The 20,729-nt window shown below is 37.3% G+C and overlaps 1 protein-coding gene across 4 annotated transcripts in view; it reads left to right on the top strand.

The window, feature by feature from the left end:
* Window positions 1–20,445, top strand: part of LOC126967158 (V-type proton ATPase 116 kDa subunit a 1-like) — a 47,110-nt gene extending 26,665 nt beyond the window's left edge. Inside the window, exons 3-15 of one of the 4 annotated variants that reach the window (XM_050811613.1) lie at window positions 1,465–1,632; window positions 2,669–2,833; window positions 4,292–4,453; window positions 7,347–7,523; window positions 8,795–9,007; window positions 9,722–9,872; window positions 11,190–11,563; window positions 12,896–13,005; window positions 14,147–14,274; window positions 15,685–15,896; window positions 17,692–17,851; window positions 18,644–18,815; window positions 19,317–20,445. In XM_050811613.1, coding sequence (XP_050667570.1) covers window positions 1,465–1,632; window positions 2,669–2,833; window positions 4,292–4,453; window positions 7,347–7,523; window positions 8,795–9,007; window positions 9,722–9,872; window positions 11,190–11,563; window positions 12,896–13,005; window positions 14,147–14,274; window positions 15,685–15,896; window positions 17,692–17,851; window positions 18,644–18,815; window positions 19,317–19,443 — 2,319 coding nt within the window. In that variant the 3' untranslated portion in view covers window positions 19,444–20,445. Of the gene's footprint in view, window positions 1–1,464; window positions 1,633–2,668; window positions 2,834–4,291; window positions 4,454–7,346; window positions 7,524–8,794; window positions 9,008–9,721; window positions 9,873–11,189; window positions 11,564–12,895; window positions 13,006–14,146; window positions 14,275–15,684; window positions 15,897–17,688; window positions 17,852–18,643; window positions 18,816–19,316 lie in introns of those variants that run through there. The other 3 variants (XM_050811612.1, XM_050811614.1, XM_050811615.1) reach the window with 3 other exon arrangements.
* Window positions 20,446–20,729: the final 284 nt, after the last annotated feature.

Here is a 20,729-nt window from a genome sequence, read left to right as displayed (position 1 = left end):
TGTAGCGCTCAGAATTTTGGGGTTTTTCAAGAATCCTGATCGGCACTGAATTGTTATCAATTACCATTAGTTCAACGTCCGGCTCGTGTCGTCCCTTATTTTCATAAAAAAAAGCCAACCGAAAGTACAAAATAAATCAGGAAACAAGAATAAATGGTCTAAGTAGGGACAAAGTGTGTCGTATAAACGAGAGTATATATGAGCAATAACAACAGTTAGATGAGGTCGGGTGGTGCGGACGGCTGCTGGCCAATTGGGATTCTATTTCTGTCGTAAGGTGCGGTCGTGACGACCGACCAGGGCTGTGCTCAACACAACTGTATTAAATAAAACACTTTGAAAGGATTAAAACGCGTGTAATTTTAACTGTTTTTACATAAGATTATTGGGTAAAAGTTACATTTTTATTTTAGTTAAAAGAGTGAAATGAGTCAAAAGAGTTCATCTGCAGACCCCTGAAAACGAGATCTGGAAAGGTCTTGTAACGTCGGGTTAAATAAAATAAAAATGTAATTTTTACACAAAAATCCAATGTGAAAACAATTACAATTACACGCGTGTTAATCCTTTAAAAGTTTTTTATTTAAATAACAGTGACAAAAATAAACGTGTGACAGCCCTAACAATTATGATCCGTTGATTATTGTTACTGGTGAAGTATATTTATAAATATTTGCAACTATGTAGTAGGGAGCTCTATCAGGTGAGGCTACGTCACTTGATGTCGCGCCCTAGATAACGACCACCCAAACTGTCCCAGACGAATATGACTGGATTTATTAGTAGTACTATTTACTTTTATGGGTCAAATTGACTGGTTAGTCGTTATCGTCATTTTATTGGCCACGGGTAAAGCTTCCACATCGAATGCTGTAATTCGCGTAATATCTTCATGTGCTGGTGACGCAATTTCGAAGCAGGAGGACCCTAACGTGATGGAACTAATTTTTACTTTTTCCAAAATCATTGCTATAATATAACTACTATAAACTAGGAATATAAAATACACAGTGAACATGAACATGCCATTGCACATTTATCACGTAAATTTGCAAGAACGTAATTGGAAAATAGTACAATTTAGGCATTTTTTCCACGTCAGGGAAGATTTTTTCACGGACGAAGGCCGTTTATTGCTCAGTCAGACTTATCTCTCGACGAATATGCTCGTTAAATATGCCATGCCACTGTCAGATCTGGACCAAATTGCAATGGGACCAAACGGAAAGCACCAGCTTTCAAATAAAAAAGAATTATAAAAGACGGTTCACCCAGTCGAAAGTTCCGAGGTAAAAAACATACCGATGAATTGAGAGCCTCCTCCTTTTTTGAAGTCGGTTAAAAAGTTGACAATCTTCACACAAATGTAATTTGTTCGCAGATAATTGCACAATAGCTTAGACATTTATCTATATATTACATTCCATGAAATAATCAGAACAATAATAAATTATTTGCCAACAGTTGAACCCTCACGTCAATGACTTCCAACGGCGCTACGTGTCGGAGGTACGCCGGTGCAGCGAAATGGAACGTAAGCTGAGATGGGTCAGCGCTGAGCTGCCAGAACCTCCTCCTCCACCAAAACCCTCGCCTCGCATCCTCAGTCCAAGGGAAATTAATATACTAGAGGTAATAATACACTCATTAAACCTATCCGAATGTAAACTGTAGAAAAGTGACAGTGAGTGATTGTAATAATTTCGTTTTTTTGTCCAAAAGCCAATAATGCTGAAATAAGCCATGTAATGATTCCATATTCATAATCTCGAAAATTTTTATAAGCATTTCGGCATCTCACACGAAAATCAGATTATATTTCATTCAGTTCAAAAATTCTAGTAAATACTAATACCTTTTCTACAAACATGTTTTTGTCCCCCATCAGTGAAGTGAAGAGCGGGAAAAATGTTACCCCCTTATTCATAATAGTCTGCTAACTTAAAGCATTGCTAATTCTCACTCTGTCTTCATCTATTGACTTAAGTCATAATGAGAAAAAACACTCCTAAGCGGCTGTTTAATGTTAGCGGACCATTATGAATAAGGGGGTTAGTATTTCGTAAAACATATACTGTGTGTGGTAAAACCACTAAAGTTCTACACACATTCATACACACTATCATAGTTGCCATTTAGTGGAGTAAGCAGAGGTTACTAGCCTATTTGCCCAATTCTGACAAATACCCTGGCATCTCTTATTTTTGGTACTCTTGCCTTGTCATTTCTGTAGTTGATCGGATCAAATCCAATTGTATGTGCTACTTGCCTATGCTTCTAATCCATAAACGTCCCGTCCCACTCTCTCCTCCATTCCTCATCTAATTACCCATAATTTGCATTAACCTTTAGTCCGGTGTCAGAGGACATTGGCCTGTGATATTACACACGTGTCAGGGTTCTGGGTTATACATATGATGCCTTATGTCACACTGACCCAGACATATGCTAAGTGACCAAACCACCACTACATTTCATTTATTAATAAAAGTTATACTTCATTTAATTAAAGAAATTTAAAAAATTCAATCTCTTCATTTATTTTAATTAATATTCTGTTGCACATAGTATTATTATACATTTAAATAAAAAAAATTTAAAGAAAAGAAAAACAGAAGTGGTATCGAATTACTATTTAAAACTATTTAAATAAAAATATTTATTGCAGGAACGCATTGACTACATTGAGTCAGAGATCCATGAAATAACAAAAAACGCTCAGAATCTAAAAACCGACTACCTCTCACTGATAGAACTGAAAATTCTTATCGAGAAAACACAGACATTCTTCCAAGACCACAGCGCGCACAGGAAAATATCAGCTTCAGTACAAGTAAGTGGTAACTTACTTAAATTTGTTATTAAATTCTGTTAAAATAAATGTTATAAGTATTAATTTTTTATATGTTTAATCACCGTTATATGTTACATGTTTATACCTGGACAGACTAGAGTCTAGTACTTAGAAGTATAAGGAACCGATTTTCAGTGTATTGTATTTAATGACCCTTATAAGTGGTCATTTCTGCTAGGACCATGTACAGGTGTACGCGTGCAGCTAATCTAGTCTATTGAATAGATACGCTATATGCGTACACCTGCAAGGGGCAAATAATGAAATGAAATGAAAACTAAAAATAAAATAAAAAAATTATATTGCATACCACAAAATAATTAAATATAACATAAATAAAAAGTAAGGGTCCAAGAATAGAACCTTGCGGTACACCTCTTAATATCGACTTATATCGAGAATAACTAACTGTTACCATTATCGTCTGTAACAGCAACGCTATGGTAACTATTTCCAAAAGCTTTCTTTCTTTCAACACTTTATTACTACAGTTTATTGTGGAATAGGACAAACGACCTTACAAGATGGTAAGTTATCATCGCCGTCATGCAACACTAGAGGGATATCAGTAGATTCACCTTTCTACAGGTTGCTCAATTGTCAATAGCATATTTTCCGACTGGTAGCACTGCGCTTAGAGTTTTATTCCACAGTTAGGTTGTATGGCTATGATTACATGTAGATGGCGGGTATGTCTTAAAAGCGTCGTCGGCAATAGGTTGAGAAATTGACTCTCTGTCTAAGTCTTCGGCTTTCAAATTCATATGTGACGGTGTTGTGTCAAGAGTTTTTATTTTTAAGAAAATAAGGGACGAGACGAGCAGGATTCAGTTGATGGTAACTGATACGCCCTGCCCATTACAATGCAGTGCCACTCAGGATTCTTGGAAAACCCAAATATTCTGAGCAGCACTAGAAATGCGCTCGTCACCTTGAGACAAGATGTTAAGTCTCATTTGCCCAGTAATATCACTAGCTACGGCGCCCTTCAGACAGAGAAAAACAATAATGTTTACACATTACTGCTTCACGGCAGAAGTAGGCGCCGTTGTGGTACTCATTATCTAGCCGGCATCATGTAAAGGAGCCTTCTACTAGTAAAGAGTATATGGGCCGCGGTGATATCATACCATCAGGTGACCCAATTTTACTCTTGTTTGTCTTTCTCTTCCATATAAAATAATTCCTAGCGTGTGGTAAAATGCGGCAGGAACCGGTTTCGGAAGCGTCCCCATTTTAAATGCGGCAGAAAACCCACAATGCCTTTACAGAACCAAGAATATATATAATCCACACATTTAATCACTTGTAACATTGGTACGACAGACAATATGTAACCTTAACACAAATAAACAATAAGATTCAAAGCTGACATAGTTATGTTCCAGTAAAATCTGGTTGTTTAAGCATTATTTAATAAAAGTGAACTCATTATAGGTGTACAATAATGAAGGTGCCTTGGGACATTTAGGTTTCATTGCCGGGGTTGTCGCCACGCCAAGAGTCGCTTCCTTCGAAAGAATGCTGTGGAGAATATCACACGGCAATATATTTTTCAAACAGGCACAAATTGAAGAACCGCTGAAGGATCCTATAACGGTGAGCATATCCTCTTCCTCCTTTTTTGAAGTAGGTTAAATAACGGGAGCCTGTAACTATTTTATCGAATATTCTTATGAAAACAAGGGACGAGACGAGCAGGACGTTCAGCTGATTGTAATTGATACGCCCTGCCCATTACAATGCACTGCCGCTCAGGATTCTTGAAAAACCCAAAAATTCTGAGCGGCACTACACTTGCGCTGATCACCTTGAGATGTAAGATGTTATGTCTCATTTGCCCAGTAGAGTCACTAGCTACGGCACCCTTCAGACCGAAACACAGTAATGTTTACACTTGACTGCTTCACGGCAGAAATAGGCGCCGTTTTTATTGTTAATTGTGGGTAAACGTTGTTGAAATTATTAAGGTTGGTCTCCTTTTCACTGTTTACATCTTTCTTCTCATGGCTGAAATATAAAATCCTATTTGTACAAATATTATTAAAAATTTATATAAAGACGACCTGTATAGCCGAGTGGTTAGCGATCCTACCTACTAAGCTAGAGCTCCCGGGTTCGAATCCCGGTAGCTGCAAGCATATGATAGCTACGGTGCCCTTCGGACCGAAACACGGTAATGCTTACACATTACAGCTTCACTGCAGAAATAGGCGCCGTTGTGGTAGCCAAAATCTAACAGGCCTCCTCCCACTGGTACAAATCTATACTAATATTATAAAGCTGCAGTGTTTGTTTGTTTGTTTGTTTGAACGCGCTAATCTCTGGTACTACTGGTCCGATTTGAATGATTCTTTCAGTGTTGGGTAGTCCATTTATCGAGGAAGGCTACGTTTATTTTTTTCAAAATTAGGGATCCGTAATAAAATTGCTATTTTGTAACACAAGGTGTAAAATCGAAAACCTATTTTTGCGTGCGCTGCAAAAACTATTGACAATAGAACAAAATGATGTACAGGCTGTAATATAGGCAATATTTTACTACTTATAAAACTATCGCGTGAATTATACTTTATATGGCAAAACAACGTTTGCCGGGTCAGCTAGTTATAATATCAACAGCTATAATTTTACTCAACCATAAATACTAGCTCAGCGATAATATGTTAAGTAAAGAAGTAATCATTAAAACCTCTGCAATACAGTAACTTTCAACTTAAAAAGCGTGCAAGGACAGAATGGAGTCGTTAACCCACTTTTATTGATTTTCTTGTCGACACTGAAGTGGATTAAAGTTATGGGGTATGAAATCTCTAACGACATGTAAGCGGAAACTCCACTTAAGTAATGTTCACTGGATATAATTACATTGTTTATGATCAGCGTTGTAATAAACGTTTTATTCTTAGGGCGAGGACAGCGATGGCTGGTCCTAAGTCATACTTGTAAAAAGTCACTGCCTATAAATAAGTACAATATTACTAAAAGGCATAAAAGGCATTTATTTTCTGAAAATTAATTCCTTTAGAGTTCTTTTTGATGTCATTTCTAATATACTAGATACTACTACCGCTTCGGAAACAAATGGCAATCTGAGAGAGAAGAAGCGGCGCAATAAACTCTTCCAGCATTCGTTTTTGCGCTCTTTTTAATAAAATATACAATATTGTACTGTCATTGCTATTGCTATAAAACTATTACTACTAAGCTCGACTCGTAGAAAATTACGATTTCATATAATTTTTATTGCATTGTTTTCGTTATTTCTTGTTGATTTCCATGTACAGTTTTTTTGTATCTAGTTACGTTTTTAATTATTCAAAATATACCTATATGTATTTATATATGGGACTGGTATAAAATGTTACTTTATTTACAACTAAACAATGCTTATAGCTATAATTACAATTTTTTATATGATCACCTTACATCAAGGAGGGTCTCCACTGCGCTCCAAATACATACCGCAGGCGTAGTCGAAAAATGCGGCAACTAATACTACACTTAAGTGGGCGTACTCGAGTCAGTCTAGAACAATGTGTTACGTTGACGTGCCACATGTTCTGTTAAACTGAAAATAATTGAAACTTAAATACCGGGTTACGTAGAAAAAGTTTGTAAAAAGAAATCTACAAGAAATAAGAAAGACACTAGGTTCACATATCATCAGTAAGTTTTGTATATTTAAGTTAATTTCAATGATCTAGTTCACTTGACGTTGCGTAGAGACGTCGCTTCATTGTATCTTCTACCGCATTTATCACGGCGAGTGTTCCAAAGAGCTGTTCAACCTGATTCCTGCCGCCGAATTCCACCTTCGCACGACAGGCCACAAGTTAGGATATCATCCCCACCATCTGGATGTGTGGCGGTCCTCCACAGTGCGGTTTTCAAGGAGCTTTCTTCCAACTACTACAAAGCTGTGGAATGAGCTTCCTTTTGCGGTGTTTCTGGGACGATACGGCATGGGTACCTTTAAAAAAAGCGCGTACACCTTCCTTAAAGGCCGGCAACGCTCTTGTGATTCCTCTGGTGTTGCAAGAAAATGTGGGTGGCGGTGGTCACTTAACACCAGGTGACCCGTACGCTCGTTTGTCCTCCTATTCCATAAAAAAAATGTAAATAACCAAGAAGCATATGTTTCAAAATTTGAAAGATTACGCACACAAGCATCTAATAGTTGCTGTTATAAATAAGCTATTGTTATTAGGTAATGCGATATCTAGTTGGAGCGCAGCGGACACCAATCCTTAATCTAAGATGATAACATTAAAACTATCACTTCGAGAAAGTGTAGATAGTAGGTTCCTATTTTGTACATTCTCCCCGTCTGTGTACCCACGGGCCAAGTGTCTCGACATCAAACGGCACAAAGATGTAAGAATCCCCGAAACCCGAGAGTTTAGGTTCGAGTCGAAAAATCGTTCATAAATTTTCGTTACAAATTTATATTGTATATTTTATATTCATTTGTTAAATGTGCTTGTTTTAGGGCCACGAGCTACAGAAGACAGTGTTCGTAGTATTCTTCCACGGCGAACAAATTAAGTTCCGCGTGAAGAAAGTTTGCACGGGCTTCCAGGCAACGCTGTACCCGTGTCCTGCTACGTACAAGGATCAACAGGATATGCTAGCAGGAGTCGGAACCAGAATCAAAGACTTGGAAATCGTAAGTCATCTGACAGCCATTAAATTTAATATTATTAATACTTACCTAACATCACCTAACTTCTGGCCTGCTTAAAATTATATGATTGTTTAATTTCGGCTTTAAAATCAAACTCATCTATTAAATATTCATTTTATGATACATAAGTTTGAGAACCTCCACTGGTTTTGATTTTACCGGCGTGGTGAAATATTCGGTATAAATGGCCATACAGTATTTAATGTTAATTTCAAACTTATACGGTTAGACAGACAATGACAGCTGTGAAAATGTCGAAAAAAATTGACTTTAGAACTAGTATCTTTTTTGAGTAATTCACGCACACTAACACAGCGTCGCATACTAAACTAGTATTCCTGGCCTGTTTTTATCGGTTGTCTAACAGCATGAGACTCTATCTAGACCTGTAAATTATCTTAGATTTCAATGTATTTCCTTCACGCATTCCTGAGAAAAGGGGTCTTGGCAGAAAGCCAGACGGACAATAAAATTATCCAATAAGGGTTCCCTTTTTCTTCCAGAGCTAAGCATTGTATGTAACATGCTTAATAACACTGCGTTCAAATAATTAAAAAAATGTGGACTCTCGAACTATTCATAATTCGGAATGAAATATTTACTCAAAATATCATTAAAATCGATTGGTTTTGCCATTAAAGAGAAACTGACATTCTAAATTAGTTTCACATTTAAAGGATTAACCTTAAACATTTTCGGCGTTACAAATAAACGAAGTTATACCTGAGAATAAACCAAGGATATGCAACATGTTGACTATATATTTTTTTAATGAAAATAAGGGACGAGACGAGCGACGTTGCGTTAATGGTAATAGATACGCCTTGCCCATTACAATGCAGTACCGCTCAGGATTATTGAAAAACCAAAATTCTGAGCGGCACTATAATTGCGCTCGTTACCTTGAGACACATGATGTTCAGTCTCATTTGCCCAGTTATTTCACTAACACAATAATGTTTACACAATACTGCTTTACGGCAGAAATAGGCGTCGTATTGTTGTACACAGGAGCCTCCCACAGGTAACTGACTATACCACTGAGTATATTGTTGCCAACACTGTCAATACAATGATAATTCTGAAGTTTTACCAATGTCAAGCAGCCTTGCAAATAAACACGAGAAACATAATACGTCCGAATAAACCAATCATAAGCAAAATGTCTATTTGTAAGCATTTTACATATTCTTGGTTTATTCTCCGGCATAACTTTATACCAAGGTTATTTAGAAGTACGTGTGTGTTTCCAGGTTTTAGAGCAGACGGAGAATCACAGACGTCTAGTGCTAGCCAACATAGCGAGAGACATAAACACGTGGATGGTAGCAGTCAGAAAGGAGAAAGCGATATACCACACGCTCAATATGTTCAGCATGGACATTATAAAGAAGTGCTTGATAGCAGAGTGTTGGGTCCCCAGGAGTGACCTGCCACTCTTACAGAGGGCTTTAGACGATGGAGTTGTAAGTAATAGTTCCTGTTCTATTGAGATTCTAACCTATAGTCCCTCTACATTACTATAGATTTCAACGGCCAAAAGATAATTAATCTAAAAACGTGACTTAAACAAATGAAGAAGTCTAAAAAACAATTCCAGTAACAACCCGAACATGTGTTTCAAAAAATTTATGTGTGATGAAAGGTGTTGGGTACTATATAATCTCTACCTACCTACCGCTCCGGTAAACGAATAGACAATCAAATAGGATGTAAATACTACGTAATATGAGACGGGACTTTCTAAGTAAAAATTGAAATTTATTTTAGTATGAAACGTGCAGTTATTTGATGTAAGTTTAAAATATTAATTACAATATTATGGCCAAAGAGAATTTAAATACATTATGTCCACGTAGTATAATCCGGCTAAGTTTTAAAGCAAACAGTTGCTTAAAACGTAGTGGATTTCGGTTATCTTCATTTTTTATATGATCAAAAGCCGTCATCTGTCAATCAATCGATGACAGCACGTTTTATACAATCGAGTAAATCACTTTTTATTATAGAGTTTCGCTATGCTATAAACAATGCCAAATTCTCGACTTAAGATAGCCAATATGATATTATATCCTCAAGAACATGAAACTTTTAACAACGCTGGCTAGGAATAAATAAGAGTTTTTCCGAAAAAAAATCAAAATACGATAATTATTATTAGAATTTATCTTTTTTTGTAGAAAACAAGTGGGAGTCCGATTCCTTCTATAATCCATCAGGTACCCACTCAAGAGATACCACCAACATTTAACCGAACCAACAAGTTCACAAGAGGGTTTCAGAACCTCATTGATTCCTATGGAATCGCAAGCTACAGAGAAGTGAATCCAGGTAAATATTTATATCAATATCTTATATCCTGACGGAATTACACTGGTGGCATGGGCACGGGGAAGGGCGCTGGTGTGGGACGTGACTTGCGTCAACACTCTGGCTCCTTCCCATGTCCAAGTTACATCAGTTGGTGCTGGGGCTGCTGCTTCGACTGCCGAATACAGCAAGCGTCGCAAATATGTCGGTCTCAATGAGTCTTACACCTTTGTGCCGTTTAGTATCGAGCACTTGGCCCGCCCAGATTCGCGGAGAATATACAATGTACTATCTACGCGCCTCGATAGGGCTACTGGAAACGCAAGCGCTGGCAGCTCTTTCGGTCAACGGATCAGCCTAACTATCCAACGCGGAAATGCTGACAGTATTCTTGGTACGCTTCCCCGTAGTGATAGTTTAAATTTTTGTAGTCATAGTATTGTAAATATAGTTATAAGGGTTGTTTTGTTTGAATAAATGTAATAAATTATTTTTTTTTTTAAATATTAACACACTTTTACACAAATTATCTTGCCCCAAGTTAAGCATATATAGCCTATGTTATGGGTTACAAGACAATGATATATTTAATACAATATACTTACTTAAACATACATAAATTCATATAAACATACATAAATACATTTAAACATCCATGACTCGGAAACAAACATCCATATTCATCATAACTATATAAATGCTTGCACCTACCGGGATTCGAACCCGGGACCTCTAGCTTAGTAGGTAGGATCGCTAACCACGTCTAATAATATATCTAATACCACATATTATTACTTTTACGAAAAAGGCTAAAACAGCGCTAGATTAGGATTTAATAACGACATGCCTTAGAAAGATCTCATTCCTTCAACACTATACTTGTAGATCTGGGCCTTCTCAATAATGTGCTCACTTTTCAACTCCAAATCTAAAAGATCTTTAGCTATAGTAAGGCCAACGAGACGAAATGTAAACTAATGTAGAGAATGTAAACAAACGGGCCGTTACTTCGTTACAATATACTAAGTCATATTGTCATAAATCCGGCTGGTTCAGACTCTTGAGACGAAACATCTTGTATAATACAGGCAACAGCGATTAGAATAGGGAATCCATATTTTGTATATAATTTATTCAAATAAAAATGTATTGAAGTCCTGAACCTTTGTTTATATTCTTTTTCTCATCCCGTTGGCCCTACTATACACATCTATTGCCCTAGTTCTCTCACCACTGAGATGTTCTACTGTGTAAATAATTTGCCCATGTCTGAAACTCTTTTATCACTAATTTCTATACTTGAGTTTGCTTACTAACAACGACTTCTGTTTGTTTTAGCTTTGTACACAATCATTACATTCCCCTTTTTGTTCGCGGTAATGTTCGGCGATATGGGACACGGCCTCATCATGACAGCATTCGCCGCAATCATCATAATACTGGAGAAAAGACTTGCCAAACAGAAAACTGACAACGAAATATGGAACATCTTCTTCGGTGGCAGATACATTATACTGCTAATGGGCCTTTTCTCGATGTACACCGGCTTGATATATAACGACGTATTCTCAAAATCATTGAATATTTTCGGGAGTAGTTGGCGGAATGTATATGATAATGCAACCTTGATGAAACATAAGATGTTTGATCTCGACCCCGCTGTGGCTTACACGCAGACTCCGTATCCTTTTGGGCTTGATCCGGCGTGGCAGGTAAATAAGACCATTTTGTTTATAAGTTGTGGCTATTTAAGTTTATATAGAAATTAAAAGATTCTTCTAGTAGCTAAATTCTGAGGCCCATTTTTTATGGAAGAGGAGGAAAAAACGAGCGTGTGAGTCACCAGGTGTTAAGTGATCACCGCCTCCTACATTATCTTGCAACACCAGAATCACAGGAGCTTGCCGGCGTTTAAGAAAAGTTTGCGCGCAGTCATAACAACCTGGAAATACCACATATGGGAGCTCATTCCACAGCTTGGTTATACTTTAAGAAATTTCCGTGAAAACCGCACTTTCGTAGAACGCCTCACATCCAGATGGTGGGGATGATAGTAACGTAATGTAACGAGTAATAGTAACATAACAACTCTCTAAGGAAAACAGAAAAAGTGAAATATGTTTTCTAATAAATTTATCATTAAATGTTTTTTTTTATGAAAATAAGGGACGAGACGAGCAGGATGTTAACTGATAATGGTAACTGATACGCCCTACCCATTACAATGCAGTGCCGCTCAGGATTCTTGAAAAACCCAAAAATTCTGAGCGGCCCTACAATTGCGCTCGTCACCTTGAGACATAAGATGTTAAGTCTCATTTGTTCTCTCGTAGCTAGTGAAATTACCCAGTAAGCTACGGCGCCCTTCTGACCGAAACCCAGTTATGTTTACACATACTACTTCACGGCAGAAATAGGCGCCGTTGTGGTACCCATAATCTAGCCTCCTTCCTGTGCAAAGCAGCCTCCCACTGGTGTTACGGTAATGGGTCTGTTAAGCCGTTCTTTAATATTTATTATTTAATACTTTTCATTTATTCAGTATATGAAGACCTATAATACCATAAACTAATTTTACCATACCATACCCATTCTTTAAATCCTCTATTTAGATTTTAAAACTGTTAGCTTATTGCCAACATTAAAACACCCAATTAATAATCAATACATCATCCAAACGAGTGTTGTAATGAAATTCATTACAACATTATATCATTCCTTTTCATAAGAACACTCGTTTAGATGATATTATGGTTACTCGGACTGACTTTAGCAGTAAGCTAACTGTTTCAGAATCTTTTATAGAGGATTCATATTATGGGTGTAGATAAAGTCTTGTATGCAACTGTTGATAATAAGGTATTAAAACACTCATGATACTATTATCACATTCGTATTTTAATACCCCTTATTACACAACAGCTGCATAAATAACTAATATAACTACTTAATAATATTGTTAAATTTATGTATATAATAATTATATTAATTCATTACATATAATTTCTCATGTTCGTATTTGACAAACGATACTTTGATTTCAGTTTGCATCCAACAACATAATATTCCTGAATTCGTTCAAGATGAAACTATCAATAATATTCGGAGTGATACATATGGCATTCGGTGTAACTTTGAGTGTGGTAAACTTCAAGTAATTACAAGTATTATAGAAGTTCTAGCCCGCGCAGAAATGGCTTGGGTAGTATTGTAATTGTAAATATAAATAAAGTTGGAGTGTCTGTTTGTAATATTGAAATAACCGTTTTTACATATATACACCAAAATAACATTTTTACAATTTTTTGTGTGTCTGTTTGTTCCGACTAATCTCTGAAATGGCTGGACCGATTTTGACTGGCAGGTAGCTGATGTAATAAGGAGTAACTGAGACTTTTACGTTTATTTTAGAAAAATAAAGTAATGTTGCAATGTCCAAGAAACAATCTAACTCGAAAAACAATTAATATGGCAAAACAACGTTTGCCCGGCAAACGTTGTTTGCTGCTGTTGCATCTGCTAGAATTCTAAATAAAAATGTCTGTAAAACTTCGTAAATTTCTTGCACTTTCTTTTTCATCTTTCGGTCATCAGTATTTTTTGGTTACATTCATCTGACTTTGGGTATGTTCCGATATGCACTGCGACCACTGTACAGTGTGACGTCAATTTAGTATATTGTGAAGCCGTTCCTTCTTAGTTAGTTATACTGGTTACTATTTAAAACGGAACGTATACTGTCACCCGCATTTTTTGACGCAGCATTCAAATGAGTGTATTAAAGTTTTCTAGTTCATTAATAAGAAACTGTTGTTGGAGTACTGTCAAATTAAAAATATTTGGAATAAACTGTAGGTATTGTTTATAAAACGTTAGGCATTCGAGTGGTTTTGACTGATCACTTGAACAAAGTACTGCACCTTACCTCTAAAACGCCAGTGCTCACAGTAGAATATGGCGGCGATTTATGACGTCATATATTTCCCTAGGGTACTGCGGCAGTATACTGTCAGTCCATAACGGAACGAATTTTCTACAGTGATAGCACTGTGCAGTGCTCACAGTGGATATCGGAACATAACCTTTATATTAATTTGTAAATAAGTTATTGTCGGTTTTGTCTTATATGAAAATGTTATTTTGTTAAATGCCACACAAGTATTATGTTTTTATCCAGTATTTTTCCAAAAAGACAGTAAATCCATAAATACCTCCCTATTTTTCTGCGCGGGTGTTGATAGATAGACATAGATGAATCCCGGTAAGAAACAGTTTTAATTTGTCTTAATTTTCAGATTCTTCAAGAAACCACAGATGATATTTCTGCAATATCTGCCACAGATACTGTTTTTGTTACTGCTCTTTTGGTATTTATGCATACTAATGTTCTTGAAGTGGATTTTATACTCTACGGTTGCAACAGGTACTTAATTATTTATAAGAAGTTGAGGTTATGTTGTATAAAATAAAAAATACGGGTTGCACTCCGGGAGTGCCGGCAGAAGAGAAAACTTGAACCAAGAAATACAAGTATAACTATCGCCCGAGTCTTCGCTAATGACAAAGCATAAAAACCACATAATTAAACTGTAAAAATATTTCACGGGTCCAATGACCGTATGATCACTAAGTTGAAATAGCTAAACTATAATTAGTTAGAAGTATACATCTTTCTTCCATAATTTCAACGACTGTCTTACGAAATTTCGATCTGGCCAGGTATCCTGACGCGAGTTTAACATTTTATACCCATCGTAAGAAAAGTACTCAACCCCGCTAAAGAAATTTTCACTTCAAAAATTTATTTAATGAAAGTGTAAGTAGCCGTTATTTTATGTATTTTTTTTATGGAATAGTCTGTTGTTAAGTGATCACCGCCGCCCACAATCTCTTGCAACACCAGAGTAATCACAGGAGCGTTGCCGGCCTTTAAGGAAGGTGTACCCGATTTCTTTGTTTTTGTTTTTTCATTGATCATTCGTTAGTGCTTCATGATTGTTACTTTTAAATTATTGAACGTTAGATTGTTTATTTCTCGATGCTTAGAACACTTAAATATTTTTAAGTTGAGATATATTTTATAACGAATATATTTGATGAATATTTTGAAATTCAGCGTTCTATGAGATCGATTGCTTCGTATCCTCAAATTTATTTCATCATTGGTTAAGTTGCATGCCCATAACCAATGCTTCCCCGTGTAAGTGTAGATACACGTAAGTGTTTCGCTCGTGCGAGGACTTATTATTTGTACCACAAATCCTGCATATACAGGATGTTAAAAAATCCTGTACTACATTTTGAGGCTTATGTTGGTATCAAGTATTGAGATTAAATAAATATTGATTTACAGGTAAAATTTTAGTTTTTAAATAAGCAGATTTAAAAAAAACGTAAAAAAAGAGTAATAATGTACCCAATTATAAATCTTTGGACACCTCTGCCTGCAGCCATTATAATTTTTCCCCGCCCACACACCCATTTCATTCATGTACCCTGAGATGGGCGTGCGGGCGGGCGGCGGCTAAAACGAAAGTTTTGTATTAATAATATAATACATAAATAAACATCGCCCGCCTTATTAGAGCTAGCCTTAGCTATACACCATTGGACCGAGGCCAGGGCGATGACCTTAGTTTACTGATAGAATAAATAAGACACGGGTTCTCAAGATTTTTGAAAACATTTAATATGAAAAGTTCTTTTTATTGTAGCATTTAACCTGAGGGGTTTTGATATTTTCTTTAAATTTCCGCATTCAACTTCATATCCGTGTCTATTATTGTACAGGGTTTTTTTAACATAGTGTATAAACATTTATGACTATTTTCAGACCCTGTATATGGCTCGGCCTGCGCCCCGTCAGTTTTGATAACATTCATCAACATGATGTTGTTCAAGGACTCGGAAGTCCGTCCGCCGTGCGATGCCTTCATGTATGACGGACAGAAGGCCATACAGAGAACATTCCTGGCGATCGCATTCCTGTGCATACCAGTCATGCTGTGCGGGAAGCCAGTGTACCAAATATTAGTAAAGCGACGGGTGAGGATTTAGCCTAGTTTACCCTTAAGTGTTCCAGGTGGTCCACGGGACAGTTGTCTAGGTAAATTAGGAAAATTAAGTTTAAATTTTATCTAGTTTCGAAAATCAAGCTTAGAAAGAAAGAATAGTATATTACGCATCTAGGGAGAAAAGTAGATTATTCTCATCCGTGAAATATTGACAATCGCGGGTGGCAATGTCCTACTTATCTCACGTGGTGCGTATACGATTTTTATTCCCAACTGGATGAAAAGCTCGCTTTTAGTTCCTGGTACGAGGGACAAAAGTCGTCTTCCCGGGAGAGAATCGGCCAATTTTGTCCCTCGTACCAGGAACTAAAAGCGAGCTTTTCAGCGAGGTGAAAAAAACCAATTCTTTCATAAAACACCCACAGGATACACTTAATATAAAAAGATAAAACACAAAAAAAGTCGAAACAAACCAAAAAAGAACGTATTTAAATAGTAATTGGAGAGTTCGTGTGCAGTGCAGGAAATGGGTCACCGACTCAGGATTATCTGTGACACGGCCGTGGTTATGAAACAGCACTGATTTTCAGAGGAATATGAATGTTGGCTTAGCTTTACCAACCATTGTCAGAAGATATTATTTCAAGAGTGTCAGCGACTGTTCGTTGTGACAACTTGCATATTCTATATTCAGTACAACGAGTGTTGAAACTTGCTAAGCATCGCCCGTTCGACCGCAAATTGCAGTTTGCTTATTTTTAAAGCCTACACCCGCGCAATATATTATGGCTCATTTGATAACAATATTGACACTTTTACACAAATTGCCCCAAAATAGGCATAGCCTGTGCTATGGGTGCAAAATACACAAAAATACATATAAACATGACTCGGAAACAACATCCACATTCGTCAATGTTTGAACCTGGGACCTGGGACCTCTAGCTTACTGGGCAGGGTATTAACCACAAGGCTTATTGGGGCGTCAAAAGTGGTAACTGTATGTGAGCTACAATCAAGGGAAAAGATCTAATCTCCTGTCATACAAGATCCAACATCAACAAAACAACAACAAAATTACTGAAGGTTGAAATTCGCCCATAATTCATTTAATTTATAAGTTTTCATTAATTACGGTTTATTTGTCAAAGACTCTATAATGAACATACATACACACATGTGTGTATGTTTTGTGTCATACAAGCAGTAGTGTGTGTAATATGTATTTATTAATTAAATGTATTTAAAAGGCACTCTATATAAGAAAATTTCACCTTGGCACGACACGCCACAAGTTACGATATCATCCCCACCATCTGGATGTGTGGTGGTCCTCCACAGTGCGGTTTTCAAGGAGCTTTCTTCCTCGTACTACGAAGCTGTGGAATGAGCTTCCTTGTGCGGTGTTTCCGGGACGATACGACATGGGTACCTTCAAGAAAAGCGCGTACACCTTCCTTAAATGCCGGCAACGCTCTTGTGATTCCTCTGGTGTTGTAGGAGAGTGTGGGAGGCGGTGATCACTTAACACCAGGTGACCAGGTACGCTCGTTTGTCCTCCTATTCCATAAAAAAAATAGCATTATGCGTTTCTTCTCATAATAAACTTTAACTGTGTTAAATTTCATACTTATCATATCGTTCATCTGTTCGCGCAATTTTTAAAAAGAAGGTTACAAGGATTTCGCTTGCGTTATACATAATAAATAGATTATAACGAAATTTTATAAAAAAGAAAAGTTTATAAATGTGTTTTAGTGTATCTGAAGTTACTACCGATTAAATCCAAAAAAAAAGTAATTAGATCATCGTTTATTTAAAAGCAGTCGCAAAGTGTTGAAGGCGGCGAGGTGGAGAAAACGGAAGAAGATGGCATAGGAGAGGTGATGATCACGCAGGCGATACACACCATCGAGTACGTGCTAGGCGCTGTGTCCCACACGGCGTCGTACTTGCGGCTGTGGGCGTTATCGCTGGCGCACGCACGTAAGGATATCATATTATTATCTTCCTTAATACCGACAAGTCATCTCTGAAGATTTCGTGTCATTTTGCAACAGTAGTAGATACACGGGAAGTGCGGCGTTTAAGCACCAGGATACGCGCCGCGCTGGCGGCCATCTTAATTGCTGCGATGGTTATTTTTTTCTTCTTAATAATAAACGTTAATCTTTTTGTTCTATTTTTATTTATTATTGACCTATTAATGTGTATGCAACAATAGCAGGCAACTTGAAGAGTGTGGTATTGAGGACAGCTGGCAATATGGGGGAGATTTTTATATGTTTTATATATTTATTTTCCTCGAATGGCGACCACGTACCGGAAGACACAGTTATGGTAGTTCAAGATGGACCGCCGATCTGGTGAAGATCGCCGGAATACGTTGGATGAGGGCAGCGCAGGACCGGTCATCGTTGAGATCTTTGGGGGAGGCCTTTGTTCACCAGTGGACGTCTTCCGGCTGATGATGATGATGCCTTTTGTGTGTCTATCACTAATTACTTTTTCAGAGTGACCTGTAGCGACTGCATATTGCAGCCAATAAAATGTATTAACTCTTCCTACTCTTCTACTGTGTTTTTAGGGATGTTTCTTAGTTCACTTTTGCCAAAAGAAGAACAAGCCCTCATCAGTTTTTCTTTGTGTGTAATTATTAAAACTACTTCATTTTAAAGGATATTTACTAACTTTCTAGATGCTATGCCAAACAACAATTTTTAAATCTATGCTGGTAATAGAGTACATTAACAACGTTACTCTGTCTGTCTGTTTCAGAATTATCAGCGGTTTTGTGGCAAAGACTTCTTCGAATGGGTCTTGGTGGAGGTTCACCAGTGATGGCCATACCACTATTCTTTTTATTTGCTGTGTGGGCATTTTTCACGCTAGCCATCCTCGTTCTGATGGAAGGACTGTCCGCGTTTCTGCACACCCTGAGATTGCATTGGTGAGACTTACATCTATCTAATATTGCCTTTTGATCAATACCAGTGGGAGGCTCCTTTGCACAGGTTGCTGGCTAGATTATGGGTAACACAACGGTGCCTATTTCTGCCGTAAAGCAGTAATGTGTAAGCATTACTGTGTTTCGGTCTGAAAGGCGCCGTAGCTAGTGAAATTACTGGGCAGACGAGACTTAACATCTTATGTCTCAAGGTGACGAGCGCAATTGTAGTGCCGTTCAGAGTTTTTAGGTTTTTCAAGAATCCTGAGCGACACTGCATTGTAATTATCAGCGTATCAATTCGCATCAGCTGAACGTCCTGCTCGTCTCGTCCCTTATTGTAATAAAAAAAATGCTCTGTGTTTGGCCAAATATTTAATGAACTTAGTTCATTTTGTTACGTTTCACTGACCAAAATTGAGCATATAAGAAAACATTGTGTTAATTTATTTGTTGACAATTTACAATTTTTATAATTAATGTATTATTGTTTCTATATTTTAGGGTCGAATTTATGAGCAAATTTTACGAAGGTCAAGGCTATGCGTTTCTTCCATTCTCATTCTCGGTAATCCTAGAAAATGATGACGAAGACGTCAAAGAGAAGCCCAACGGTGGACCACCTCAATGACCCGAGGCCAAGACCAGCGTCGATGATAATGTCTCAGAAGTAATATCCTTACATTCAGACATAGGGACGGAACATCGAAATTGGCTTAGGGCTCATGAAGACTAGAAAATGATGACAAGATGATAAACTTTAATTACCTAATATAAAATCTAAGTAAAATTAATTTCTTTACATTTTAAGCCATACAAGTAAGTTTTAAGTCTAAGCTGAAATTATCTAAATCTCGCCATCAATTTCAATTAAAACCACCAGCAGCAAATATTGCAAGTAAAATATATATTGTAAATGTAAGATGTTATTTAGCATAGATTTACGGCCATTCCCAATACACTATCTACAGATAGAGATAAATTACTACCTTCTACTCTCAGTAATTAACTGTCAATAATCTGAAGCTGTCCAAATATACCCGATAAGTCATTCTTATCGCCAGTTCACTGTTGCAATTTCCATACAAACTTCGATCCCTGGTAAGCTATACGTCGTCCCATTGACAGGCAGCGTGTTCGGATAAGATTAGTTACCGTCGATAAGTTTATCGGGACAGAATAGTCAACGATAGTTACGATTTTTTATCTCAAGTAGGCCACAACCAGAGATACACTGAATATTGGGAATGGCTGTTAGACTATGAGACTAGCGAATAGACGACCTGACAGCCCGATGATGCATGACCAACTTTGATTTGTCAATGTGTACTTTAACCGTAGATAGGAGATGAACACTTGAGCCTAATGAACAATAGTCCGTGACGTGTGTTATGTTTTCTTATTTTTTTTTATGAACGATTTGTACAACGTTATAGACAACACCGTACCATATACCTTAAATCAGGGGTGCTCAAGCTTGAACTGCTGGCGATCTACCTCAAAATTGTTAGACTACGAACGATCGGCTCTGAGAGGCTTCAACTATGTGTGATGATGGATTGTCGTCTAGGTAGAGTGTCACGATGACATAGATATTAGTTTTGCGCAAAATATGCATTTTTTTAGTCAAGGTAAGGGCGCTTTTAGTGTCACGCGGATTTGCTCACGCACGCGGGATTGGCCCGCATGCGTAAAATTTCACGCTGCGGATCATACGCAGCATGAGTTTCAGTTTTCTACGGGCTGCGTAACGGTATAGACGTGTTCAAAAATGATCAATGTCAGAAGAATATGTGTCGCTTACATACTTTACAAACGACGAAACAAGAAGACAAGAGTACATGTTGATCCCTTTCTTGAAAATAGGCTTCTTGCTGGGGCGTTTGTTACACATTTTGGAAAACTACAAAATAGTGA

This window comes from Leptidea sinapis, chromosome 12 (assembly GCF_905404315.1).
Source record: "Leptidea sinapis chromosome 12, ilLepSina1.1, whole genome shotgun sequence".
Taxonomy (NCBI): domain Eukaryota; kingdom Metazoa; phylum Arthropoda; class Insecta; order Lepidoptera; family Pieridae; genus Leptidea; species Leptidea sinapis.
The sequence above is the reverse complement of the archived record's forward strand: the minus strand, read 5'-3'. Positions and strand labels throughout refer to the sequence as shown.